General features: G+C 62.4%; 1 protein-coding gene across 1 annotated transcript in view; it reads right to left on the bottom strand.

Moving 5' to 3' along the window:
• Positions 1 to 9,208, bottom strand: part of FGFR2 (fibroblast growth factor receptor 2) — a 72,449-nt gene extending 63,241 nt beyond the window's left edge. The window contains exons 1-2 of the mRNA XM_081104822.1: positions 9,078 to 9,208; positions 4,183 to 4,445 (exon numbers count right to left, since the gene is read on the bottom strand). Coding sequence (XP_080960948.1) covers positions 4,183 to 4,345 — 163 coding nt within the window. The 5' untranslated portion in view covers positions 4,346 to 4,445; positions 9,078 to 9,208. The remainder of the gene's footprint in view (positions 1 to 4,182; positions 4,446 to 9,077) is intronic.
• Between the last annotated feature and the right edge of the window lie 3,835 nt (positions 9,209 to 13,043).

Below are 13,043 nucleotides of genomic sequence, written 5' to 3'. Positions count from 1 at the left end.
CCCAGAGCTGAGCGCAGCCCTCCAGCTGGTCCCCGACAGGGAATGACCGATGGGCAATATGCATTTTTAATCCGGAATATTAACCATTACAATCTCCCGGCGACTGCTTCTTAGTCGGCGGAGTAGACCCAGCCCTACTGTGACCACGGAGACGACGGCAGAGGCCGCGATGGCACGGATGCGGCGGGCGAGCCGAGAAAAGCAGACGAGGACCCTCTCGGGTTAGGGCTCAGGCTCCTTCCTGGAACTTCGTCACATTTGTCCCTGGACAGTTTCCTCTGGTCGAGCCCAAGAGCGTTATCTACACTGAGCGTCCAGCTATCAAACCACGTCTTCGAGATAAGGCCCTTGTGCAATAGAAGGTCAAGGTTGAAGTTACTGTAGCCACAGTCACAGCTGCAGTACCAAGGGGGCCAGACGGGCAGCGATGGACACGCGGACGGGTCCGTGTCCACACACACACTCACACACACATACACACACTCACACACACGCACACACATACATGCATACACACACACGCATACACACACTCACGCACGCATACACACACATACACACGCACTCACACACGCATACACACACACGCACGTGCGCACGCACACGCACACTCACACACTCATACACACACGCACTCACACACACTCACACACACGCACTCACACATACGCACACACGCACACGCACTCTCACACACACTCACACACATACACACACACATACACTCACACACATGCACTCACACACATACACTCACACACACACTCATACACACACGCACTCACACACACTCACACACACGCGCGCACACGCACTCACACACGCACTCACACACACACGCGCACGCACTCACACACACATACACACACACATACACTCACACACATACACTCACACACACTCACACACATGCACTCACACACACACATACACTCACACTCACACACGCACACGCACACGCACACTCACACACACACGCACTCACACACACGCACTCACACACGCACTCACACACATACACACACACACATTCACACACATACACACACTCACACACACACACTCATGCACACACACACACACTCACACACAGACTTGGCGTGACGCGGCCTCCACGGGAGCTGCCTCAGGCAGTCGGGCTCTCCGTTGTCAAAAACTCTTTTCTCGTCTATCAGCAGATTTCCTTCCGAATAACCTCTGACACCAAAGCAAAACTCGTTCCAGGGAAGAACCCATCTCGGGGCTCCATCGGCTGCCATGAGCGCGCTAACAGGCCAGCCCAGCGGACGCCACAGAAGCAAACACAGCTCCTGGAGACGGGGAGGCTCTCCTCCAGGGTCTGCGATACATCCTCCGCGGCCACAGGACCCGCAGGCGCCCCGCCTGGCTCCCTGGGAGATGACGGGGGGGGGGGGGGGTAGATGCCAGGCCCTGTGCTAACTGCTCTTTAGGCTCCAACGGCCTTTTTCTTCCCATTGATGTTTTTAGAGGGAAAGGGAGGGAGGGAGGGGTGAAGAAAGGGAGGGGGAGGGGGGAGAGAGAGAGAGGGAGAGAGAGAGGGAGAGAGAGAGGGAGGGAGAGAGAGAATGGCTGCCTCCTACAAGCACACCAACCAGGGCTGGGGATTGAACCTGCAACCCAAGTATGCGCCCTTGACCGGAAATCGAACCCACAGCCCCTGGTGTTCGGGCCGACGCGCTAACCCCTGAGCCACCAACCAGGGCTCCGGCACCTTTCCAAGCAGGTAACCCGAAGGCTTCTGAGGAGGCTGACCTCATCTGACCTTCATGCCGGCCCTAAAGGTCATCTGACCAAACCCTCAGGCACAGAAAGACCAGCTGAGACCCAGGGGTTCCAGAGCCGTTTCCTCCTCCCACGAAGCCTTCTCCTTCCTTTAACCTCTCAGAGCCCTGAACACAAACTTCGCAGAAACATGAGCCCAGAAAGATGCCCAGAGGACACATGCGACACAGGACCCACAGGTTAGGGCGTTCCTGGGCCTCCCTGCCCCCCGCCCCCCATTCCGGGTGGGGGAGGCCTGCTCTCAACAACACAGGCTGGATCCGAGCTGTCGCACCAGGAGCCGCAGGGGTCCTCCCCTCCCGCCTCCCCCCTCCAGCAAGTACGCACACACACTCTAAACTTTCCTCGATAATTAAATGCGATACGAGGAGTCCGCCAGGACCGCTTTACGTTTTATGTTGGAATAAACTCCCCATAACGCTGCCCTGCGAGTCTAAATGGAAAAGGACAGCTTTTCCCTCACCGGGGCCGCGCTGGGCTCCCGCGGTCGAGTCCCAGCTCAGCGGCCTCCGTGGGCGCCAAGCCCCGCACTCCAGGGAACACCGGCAATTAGGGAAACATCCATTTTAATTATTAGCAAAATTAAAGGAGTCCAGGCCTGGCTTTCAGAAACCAGCAGCCTTTCGAGCCCTTTGGAAACATCAGCGCGGCCCTGGCTGGACAGCTCAGCCGCTGAGAGCATCGCCCCCACGCAGCAAGGTTCCGGTTCAGTCCCCAGTCTGGGCACAGCCAAGAAGCAACCAATGAAGGTATGAGCAAATGGAACAACAAATGGATGTCCCCCCCTCCCCCCCAAGTCAATCTTTATTTATTTATTTTTTAAATATATTTTTATTGATTTTGGAGAGGAAGGGAAAAGGAGAGAAAAACACCAATGACGAGAGAATCACCAATCGGCTGCCTCCTGCACGCCCCACACTGGGGATCGAGCCCGTAACCCAGGTCTGTGCCCTGACCGGGAATCGAACCCTGACCTCCTGGTTCATAGGTCGACGCTCAGGCACTGAGCCACGCCGGCCGGGCTCTAAAGTCGATTTTTTTAAAACGCATCACCCTTGCAAATTGCATTCATGCTGGTGTCACACGGAGGCAGTCCCATGGGTGTCGTAGCTACAACCTGGGACACCAACTCTTACCAGATTCCCTTCCCCAAGGCCTGGAGGCCCCCGTGAGGTCACCACACCTGCTCACTACAGCCTCCGCGTCAGGAAAGGGCGCTTCTCACTGGGGGTTCCCTGATGGCCTCCGGGTTAGAAAGCGGTCTGCCCTCTCTCTTCACAACCCACGCAGGGGGTCCTGGGAGTGGGGAGGGCCTCGCTCAGCGCTCCCACCTGGGACAGGACCGCAGCCTCCTCCCGCCCTGTCCTGGACGGGCTGCCCGGTCCTGGTCCAGCCTCGCGCTCAGGGGGCGCTCCCAGAGCCCTGAGCTGACCCCGCGGCCCCGGACGGAGCAGGCGGCAGGCGGGCTCCCGCAAGCAGGCTCATTAGGCGGCGATGAGAGCCGGGGCCTGCCGCCTTGTTCTCGCGTTTCCGCCCGAGAAACAGCCGGGCGCCGATATTCCCTGCCGACGACAGATCTCCACGCTGCACCGACCAGAGGGCCCGCTGAGCAACCCGCCTCCACCTGCGCTCTCGCGGGCCTTTCCGGTCCGTGTCCAGCCCACGCGGCCACCGCAGGCCCTGCGGGACCCGGAGGCCTCCGGGCGAGGCGCCAGGTAGCCCTGCTCTCCCAGCCGCCTACAGCGGGCGGGCGCTCGGCGCCACGAAACACGGCGGCTCACAGACACCTGACAAAACCCCACGCGGCCGGCCTCTGCGGCTGGGCTAGGAAGCTCGTTTCTGTTCTGAGACAATGAAAATAAAACGTCAGCATTTCAGACGTTGGCAACGTCCCTGAGCGGCTCCGAGCGCAATTCTGTTCATTGTGAGCGAGACTCTCCCTGGGATGGGAATGCCGCTGCCGGGAGCTGGGGGGGGTGGGGGGGGGGTGGGGATCGCAGGCCCCTACCCGGCTCTCCCCGGCGGTGGGGGAAAGTGAGCACCGGCCGCCCCCCCCACCCTGAAGCACAGAGAACCCCCACACACACCCCACCCCAGAAACCAGCAAACCGCACCTCTGCGCCTGCAGCCGGGCCCAGAGCCTGCGCTCCTAACCCCTGACCCCGGGTCAGGAGACCGGCTCCCTGGCCCTGAGACCCCTTTCCAACCTCTTCTTTCACCGCATAACCCGGGACACCGACTTCACAGAAGCTACGAACCCAGAGGACGTTTGCAAAACAGGACCCACAAGCGCAGCAGGTTCGGAACCGGCCGCGGCCCGAGCGCCACTTCCCCGGACAAACCCCCCACCGACCCGGCGCCCGAGATGCAAACACTCACCTTCCGGCTCCAGCGTGGTGTCCTGCACTAAACTGGAGGGCCGGGCCAGCGCCAGGGTTGCCATGGTGACCGCCAGCAGGCAGCCGACGCGGGCCCAGCTGACCAGGGCGGCGGTGCCGAGGCCCCGTCCTCTGCCGCATCCCCGCGTGGACGGCACTCCCATCTGCACACCGGCCCTGCGCGCATGGGCTGCCGGCGCCTCGGCCTGCGGCTGGGGAGACGCCGCGAGGGTCCCGCCGGTCCCGCCACGCGGGCTGCAGCCCCTGGAGGAGAGAGAGGCGGGTCAGTGCATGTCCCTGCGCCCGTTCCGGCCGGGTGGGCTCATGCTCACACCCAGTCGCCTCTCCAATGTGCCCAGTGTTTCTCCAGCGTCTGCACACGCCTTCCCTCCGCGCCTGGGGTCCCAGGCGCCCCCCCCCCGGGCAGGTGCACAGCCCCTCCTGGGGTCCCAGGCGCCCCCCCCCAGGCAGGTACACAGCCCCTCCTGGGGTCCCAGGCGCCCCGCCCCAGGCAGGTGCACAGCCCCTCCTGGGGTCCCAGGCGTCCTCCCCAGGCAGGTGCACAGCCCCTCCTGGGGTCCCAGGCGTCCCCCCCCAGGCAGGTGCACAGCCCCTCCTGGGGTCCCAGGCGTCCTCCCCAGGCAGGTGCACAGCCCCTCCTGGGGTCCCAGGTGTCCCCCCCCCCAGGCAGGTGCACAGCCCCTCCTGGGGTCCCAGGTGTCCCCCCCAGGCAGGTGCACAGCCCCTCCTGGGGTCCCAGGCGCCCCCCCCCAGGCAGGTGCACAGCCCCTCCTCGGGGTCCCAGGCGCCCCCCCAGGCAGGTGCACAGCCCCTCCTGGGGTCCCAGGCGCCCCCCCAGGCAGGTGCACAGCCCCTCCTGGGGTCCCAGGTGTCCCCCCCCCCAGGCAGGTCCTCAGCCCCTCCTGGGGTCCCAGGCGCCCCCCCAGGCAGGTCCTCAGCCCCTGGGGGGCTGGCCTTGGGAAAGGCATACTCTAGGAGACAGAGTCACCGTGCGCCCAGGACGCAGACCGTGCACCGCTTCTGTGAGGCCAAGAGTCGCCCCTCCCGTCCAGCATCGCCTCCCCACGGGGAAGGGAAGCAGGAGCCACGTGACCTCCGCCTCAAGGGCAACTGGGAAAGGGGGGGGGGTCCTCAGGTCGGCATAACCGCCCCTAAGTTCTCCCGGGCCCAGCAGGTCAGAAAGCTGAATCCTGCCCGACCGTGTGGCTCAGGGGCCAAGCATCGACCTAGGAACCAGGAGGTCAGGGTCTGATTCCCGGTCGGGGCACAGGCCCGGGTTGTGAGCTCGGTCCCCAGTGGGGGGCGTGCAGGAGGCAGCCGGTGCATGGTTCTCTCTCATGACTGATGTTTCCGTCGCTCTCTCCCTTCCTCTCTGACATCAATAAAGATATATTTAAGGGGAAAAACAAAGGAAGCTGAACCATGGAGGTGGAGGCGGCCGTAGGGACTTATTTCTTGGGAGCTGGCACGGAGCGGGGCGCTCAACACAGGAAGAATCCCAGGAAGCTCCCCAAAATTCCCGCCCGTGTACACTCGTCAGGATTCATTTTCCAGTGCAGAAGCGGCCACAGCCTGTCGCCAAGCAGCCACTCACGGCGCGGGAGCCGCAGTGCAATGTACTCAGAGCGGCCGATCTGAAAGCAACTCGGCCGGAACCCGTCCCCCCCCCCCCGGCGCCCGCCCCCGTGACCACGCAGCCGGGCCCAGCCAAGGCCTTCGCTGCCCCCAGCGGGCGAAACCGGGCCTGTGCCAACGGGACGCCCAGCCCAGGGGTGACTGATGATGACGATGTGTAAGTGGTGGACACGGTCGAGACCGGGCCTGGGGCCTGCAGGAGGCCGACCTACTGGCTGCCATTTCAGAGCAGAATGGGTCCCGGGGGCGCTCAGCGTCCTGTTGGGTTCCCCGCTCTGGTCCTAAGGCGAAGGGAATTTTCCAAGCTTCACGGACCCGCAGAACGGCACACACTGGCCCAGCCTCCTCCAGTGCAGAGCCGACATGCACAGACTTTGCGAATCTGGTTACAACAATCAGGCTCTGTGAACGCTATGAATGAACCACATTTCATAAGACTGGGGGTCGGGGGAGCGCCTACAGGTTTCATATAAAAATCCCTTAAACCCATGCCTTTTGCAAGCCCACTTGATGGTTCAAATTATGACGGGATTTCCACGCGGCCGGGGCCTCCCCAAAGCTTCCGCAGGGAAGCAGCTCCTTGTAGCCGGGACTGGAGGTTAAAACGGGTGAGAAAAAAGGAGGTGCTCCCATTCCCGGGGGGAAAAAGCCTGCTCTGGACAGCAGACCTGAAATGGTGTGATTCCCAGCAAAAGTGTGTGTGTGTGTGTGTGTGTGTGTGTGTGTGTGCATGTGTGTGAGTGCATATGTGAGTGTGCATGTGTGAGTGTGTGTGCGTGTGTGTGTGCATGTGTGTGAGTGTATGTGTGCGTGTGTGTGTATGTGTGCATGTGAGTGTGTGTGTGTGTGTGTGCACACACTGTGTTTACAGATAGCTTGCAGGATTTTCCCCCAACCTTTTCTTTCCTCTTAACGTTAAAAGCCTCCAGAGATAATTCCGTATCTATTTCCACACACATGTGGGAGGTAAGGAACACAAACATTCTCACTGATTTGCTCAGCAGAACGCCTGGGAATGTGCTGCCTCGGACAACTTTGCCAACAGCCTTCAGTCCCGGCAGATCTCAGCCCCAGCGGCTTCCCGCCGCCTCACCTGCCCGTCCCGCCCAGAGGGCCCTCCTGACTCTGAGCAAAGGAAGGTGGACAGTGACCACGGCTCAGTCCAGGCCACTCATTCATCCCGTCCAGACTGAACCCGAAACGCGACTTCTAGCCCCATTTCCAGGTCCACGCCACGGCAGCCCCCCTCAACCCCCTGGAGGTGGAGGACGAGGTGGCAGGTCTGCTCAGCTCCTCGCTGGAGGGGACAGAGGGGACGCAGGGGACGGAGGGGGACAGAGGGGACGCAGGGGACGCAGGGGATGGAGGGGACGCGGGGGACGGAGGGGACGCAGGGACGGGGCCTCCTAGGCAGGACCATTAGGGCCCGTCGGTGTTGGGAACACAGGCCCAGCAGGCCGCGGCTGCCACAATCCCGGCTTCCTGCCTTCAATACCATAATCCTTCCTGGAGTCTGAGGCCTCAGTGAAAGCGCGTGTTTATTTTCCCCCTTGAAAGGGAACTCTCTTCTCAGGGGGCAGGAGTTGTCACCCCCGTGATGGATGGCTCCTGGCGACCACCCGCTCCCTAGTCCATTCCCACCTCGGCACAAGCCTGCCCGCCCCCCCCAAGCAGGCCAAGGGGCCATGGGAGAGCCTGGCTGGGGGGTGGGCCCTACGGGTCTATGCTGGGCCCCCTCCAGGAACCAGAACATCCCCACACACCCCTGAGCTCCAAGGAGGCAAGCCAACCCGGCCCCCTTCATCGGCTCCCACCCCGGTAGCTGTCCGTCTGTCCGGCGCCCTCGCGGGGAGCCCTTCTGCGCTTTGTTCTTGGGTTTCGTATCAGGAACGTGAACAGTGCCCTGGGGGGAGGGGGTGCCCAGGTCCCCGGGGGCAGCTCTGTCTCCAGGCCCAGGCCTGGCTGGCACTGCCCTTCTCCCAGGGCTGAGCCGAGAGGTCGCTATCAAGGGGTCAGATGGGATGGGGCAGCGGGATGATGCCTCAAAAAACACCGAAACCTCAAAAAATACAAAACGCGGGCTGCCCGGGGCGCACAGCCCGCTCCCTGCCGCCTGTGAGCAGAGGCGGACCTGGGGCTCCGGAGCCGCGGCCAGCACCAGCCCGGTTCCGAGGCAGCATTTCTTCCATTTGTTTGCCTGGAATACCCCGTTCCCCTCCTCCCGCGCTGGAGAACGCGCAGAAATCTGCATTTTAATTGGCATTCCAGGGAAAGCGAGAGCGGCCTGATTGCGGCTCTATTCAAACTAACCGGGCTTTTCAGATGAAAATGAGTCCCGGCCCGAGGACCATTCGCAGGGATTTGGGGCCCCGGGGACAATGGGGCTTCAAACGTGGGTAGCGACTCGCCCCCAGCACAGCAGAGGTGCCCCGCGTGGGACGGCAGGTCCGCCGTGAAGGGCAGGGTTCCTGGGACCCGGGCGCGAGGAAGGCGGGCGCCGGGGAAGAGCCTGCGAGGCGCGGGCGGAGGGAGCCGTGGCCCCGGGCGGGCCCCGCGCTGGGAGGTCGGGGCCGGCGGATCCCCAGCCGCCGCCGCGGGAGGAACGAGCGCGCAAGTGGGAACTCGCCTGCGCTTTCGACATCGCCGCGCGCAGCGGCCGGGACGCCAACAGCCGGTGCAGGTCGCCCCCTAGCCCCGGGGGCGCGGCGGCGGAGGGACGCCGGGCACCGATCGCAGACCCGAAGCAGCCCCGTCCCCCGAGGGGCCGCCTCCCCCGCGCAGCGCCAAACCCCCGGCGACGCCGCCCGCCCCGCTCCAGCGGCTCCTTCCCGGGGACGGGCCCCCGCCGGGGTCTGGAGGGCACAGGGCAGGCGTCCCCGGGGCTTGGAACGAGGGACCCCGAAGATGCCCTCTGAGCGCAGACCTGCGGGCTGTGCCACCAGCCGGGCAGCCCCGCCTCGCCGCCGGCTCTGGGGTCGGAGGGTCGCGCCCGGCCGGGGGACCGCGCCCGCGGGGGTGTGACGGGGACGGGGCGGCAGCGCGGGCACCGATGTCCGCATCTGGCTGGAGGGGTGGCGGCCGCGCTTCCCCAACCCCAGCGGCCAGACGCACCCCGCTCCCCGTCCCCGAGGAGGGAGGGACCGGAGCAGCCTCGGCGCCCCGCTCCCCCGGCTCCGCCCGGGCTCCCGCGCGCCCGCTCCCCGCTGGCGAGGCTCCCGAGGCGCCCGGCGCGGCGATTACCTTGAATGGCAACGCTCCGCGGCGATCGGCTCGGTCCGCGCGCCCGGCTGGGTCGGGATGGAGGCGGAGGCGGAGGCGGAGGCGGAGACGAGTCGCGGGAAACTCCAACGGCGAACGAGAGGTCCCGGGGTCCCGGCCGGCGCCGAGGCTCCGAGCCTCACGCGCGCCGCGGGCTGCGGGGGGGCGCGGGCATGACGCCGCGGGCTGCGCTCGGACGCGGGGCGCGAGGGGAAGAAAGGACGCGGGCGCGGCGGGTCCTCCCCCAAACTTTGCTCGCCGCTCGCGGCGGCTCGGAGCGCGCAGGGGAGCGGCGGCCTCGGCGCGCGCGGGCCCCGCCGGCCCGGAGAGCAGTCGCCGCGCCGGGCCAGCTACGCGCGCAGACCTCGCGGCGCCCCAGCTTCGTGGCTCCGCACCCGCCGCCGTCGCCCGCCCGCCCGCTCGGCTCTGCGCGCCGCTCCCCGCTCCCCGCTCCCCGCCGCCGCCGCGCCCGCGCCGCCCCCCGCGGGTCACGCCCCCTGAAACCCGAGCCGTTTCCTGGACGGGGCGCCCGCTCCGCCAATCAGCGCCGCGCGCCCCGCCGCCCGGACCCCGCGCGGCTCCGGAGCCTCCGAGCGGCCGGAGCGGGGCGCCGGCGGGGAAGGCGAGGGGCCGGGCCGCGGTCGGACCCGGAGACGCCGCGGCCTCCCCCGCGCGGCCGGCCCGGCCCCTTCCATCCCGGAGGCGGACTGGCCTCCGCTGGCCGGGCGGTGGCGGGGCGTTGTTTCGTTTCAAGTCAGAAAACAAATGACAGGACGCCCCCCCCCGGCCCCCACGAGAGACCCAAATGCATCCACGCGGGTCGGAGGCAGGTCCTGCGAGTGCAGCGTGGGGCGGGGAGGGAGCCGCCCGGACGTGTCTGCAGGACGCGGCCTGTTCTGACCCCAAACAATAGCAACGCAAGCTGCAGCGAGTATTCATAGCGGCCCTGCGTGGGGCGGGCCTGCGTGGGGCGGGCACGCCCCCTGTGGAGTCACGGCCTCCGTTTCCGACGAGGAAAGTGAGGATGAGAGACCGGGACTTAGTCGGGCCACGCCGCCCGCCCCTGGCAGAGCCTGGCGTTGAATCTGACCCCCTAGGAAAAGCCAAGAAGAGGCTGTGTGGTCCCATATACGTGAGTTAATAAACAGGAATTAAAAAGATGTTAAAGACTCGATTCTGCTGCCAACAGCTGTGTGACCTTGAGCAAGTCCATTTCCCGCTCTGTATCCTAGGTTCTTCCACGGACTGCCAAGCTGTAACTCATTAAATTCTTCCATTTATCGTTTTCACTTGGCTGTGTCTATGGGGCAATTTTTTTTTTTTCAAGAGTTTTGCCAGAACCGGTTTGGCTCAGTGGATAGAGCATCGGCCTGCGGACACAAGGGTCCCGGGTTCGATTCCGGTTAAGGGCATGTACCTTGGTTGCGGGCACATCCCCAGTGGGGATGTGCAGGAGGCAGCTGATGGATGTTTCTGGCTCTCTATCCCTCTCCCTTCCTCTCTGTAAAAAATCAATAAAATATATTTTAAAAAAATTTAAAAAAGAGTTTTAATTGAGCCCTAGCCGGTTTGGCTCAGTGGATAGAGCGTCGGCCTGTGGACTGAAGGGTCCTGGGTTTGATTCCGGTTAAGGGCATGTACCTTGGTTTCGGGCACATCCCCGGTAAGGAAATCAGCAGGACGCGGCTGATTGATGTTTCTCTCTCATCGATGTTTCTAACTCTATCCCTCTCCATTCCTCTCTGTAAAAAAATCAATAAAATATATATATAAAAAATGAGTTTTAATTGATTTTGAGAGAGGGAGGAAAGGAGAGGGAGAGAGAGAAACACTGATGTGCTACTGGCACATGGATGGGCTGCCTCCTGCACACCCCCCACTGGGGATCAAACCATCAGCCTCTCTGTGCCTGGGGCCACCCTCACCGAGACACCCCGCCAGGGCCGTCATTTATTTTTTAATCGACTTTCTTTTCTCTGCCTCTCACTCACCCAGCACCATGTAGCCAGGCTTACATTCAAGGCTAACGTGCAGCTAAAACCCTTTCATGATGTTTCCTCCAAAAAGCTCATCAGAAGCCTCAGATGCTTCTGAGGCCTAAAGGTGGGGCAGTGAGACCCAATTGGGCCGGAAAACTGACCTTTCCCGCATTTAGAACCCCAGTCGACGTGGGTGCCCAGCATCCCACCGCTCACAACACTTACAACAGCATTTTCTCAAGGTGCCTCGTCGTCAGCAACCTCTCTTCTTCACAAGACATCATAGACAGCCGTTTATACAAATGACGTAAAAGCCAGGAGTATCAGGTCCACGGAAATGCTTCCAGCAAACCGGTAGGGAATTATACTTCGGAAATTTGACAGCAGGGCTGACAGCCTGATTCTCAAGCAACATGCCCGGCCTGCCTGCTGGGGGGGGGGGGGGGGGGGGGGGGGGGGGGAGGGTGTGGTTTTGGCCAAATCTTCTAACCTGAGTCAGGCCCAGACCTGTCATTCAGGACCCTTAGCCATCCACTCCCGCCTGGCTACCAAGACGTCTCAAGTTCTCAGACTCAGGGTCACAAAAAGAGATGTGAGTGTCTGCCTGTGGGAACAGAGGCTGGGCCTTGCGTTTTATATTCCCGGCCAGTGGGCAACTGGACAGATTCCGCTCCGTCCTGGGACAGCACACCCATCCGCCGTGGAGAAGGCTGTGAGCACATTCTCACATAAATTACCGGGGCAGGAAGCCCCGTCCCAGCACCCAGGCTCCCTGAATAGAAGGGCAGCCTTGCCCTGAAAATGACAAATCGCGTCCACTTGAATGTCCGTGCGCCGTCTGCAGACTTCATTCTGCGCAGGGATGGAGCGGAGTCCGTGGTTCAGGGCGCGAAGCCCACGGCAGAAAACTCCTCGGCTCTGAGGAAAGTAAAAGCACGTTTGGAATTTGAAAAGAGAAAAACAACAGCACAAACTAATTCTGTCCTCATGTTTAGGCGTCAAGGACCTCAGAGGGCCCGGGAGAGCACTCCCACCAGCCCGGCTTCTGAATGAGAACGTAATCTCTTTACAATTTCTTCTCGTCCCTCTTCCAGCGGCTGGGACCCTTGTGTCAATGGCCGGGGTGAATGGTGTTGCTAATAAGCCTATTAATGAGCCTCCTCCGCCGCGTGAATAGGGAACCAGGCCCCGATCGGCGGCGGAGGCTCAGGGCCGAGGGCAGAAAAGCCAGCGAGAACCAAAGGGGACAGTTTGAACTGAGCCGGGCCCAGGTTTCAGCCCGAGCCGCCAGACAAGGCCGCATTCATGAGCCCTCCACCCCCCACTGGAACCCTTTTCTTCACAACTTTCCCCTCTTTACAAACGTCCTGCCTCGTCACCTTTTTTTTTTTTTTTTTTTTTTTCAAAAGCCCCGGGACCCTGTCTCTTTTTCACTCGAGCGAGGGATGATGTGTCCATCAGTGGCTGGGGGGAAAGTGGGGACACCGACGAGGGACGGACTCTGTGAAAAGGTCACAATAAAGCAATTTTTTAAATTTTGTTAAGCAGTGGCACCCCCATAAGTTCAATTTAAAAGGTAACCATGAAAAGTAAGTGAGGACGGCAGAATGCCGTGGCCGGTCCCCCAATACGAATTGTGCCGCCAGCCCATGGCTCTGGGGGGAAGGGGAGAGGGTGGGGCCGCTGCCTCTCCCCCCTCAAGGACTGGAACTTCTCCTTTAAGAACGTGTTTTCTAATGGCTGGCCGGTCCTTCGCCCCCATAGAGAAGTTAGAAGAATAAAAGCTAATTAAGTGCTAATGCGCCTTCCAATGTGGTCCTGAGCCCTGCAGCCCCGTGAAGTTCAAGCCTAAAGCGCCATCTCAGTGATGCCCAGAGCGTAAGAGAAGCATCTGGAAGGAGAACGCGGGACAGTCCCAGGATCCTGGGCTCCGGGGGGGAAGGGAGGGGAGGGCCTGAGCCCCCCACAG

Source organism: Myotis nattereri (genome assembly GCF_964212035.1).
Source record: "Myotis nattereri genome assembly, chromosome: 13".
In the NCBI taxonomy this organism is placed as follows: domain Eukaryota; kingdom Metazoa; phylum Chordata; class Mammalia; order Chiroptera; family Vespertilionidae; genus Myotis; species Myotis nattereri.
This window is presented reverse-complemented; position numbering and strand designations above follow the sequence as displayed.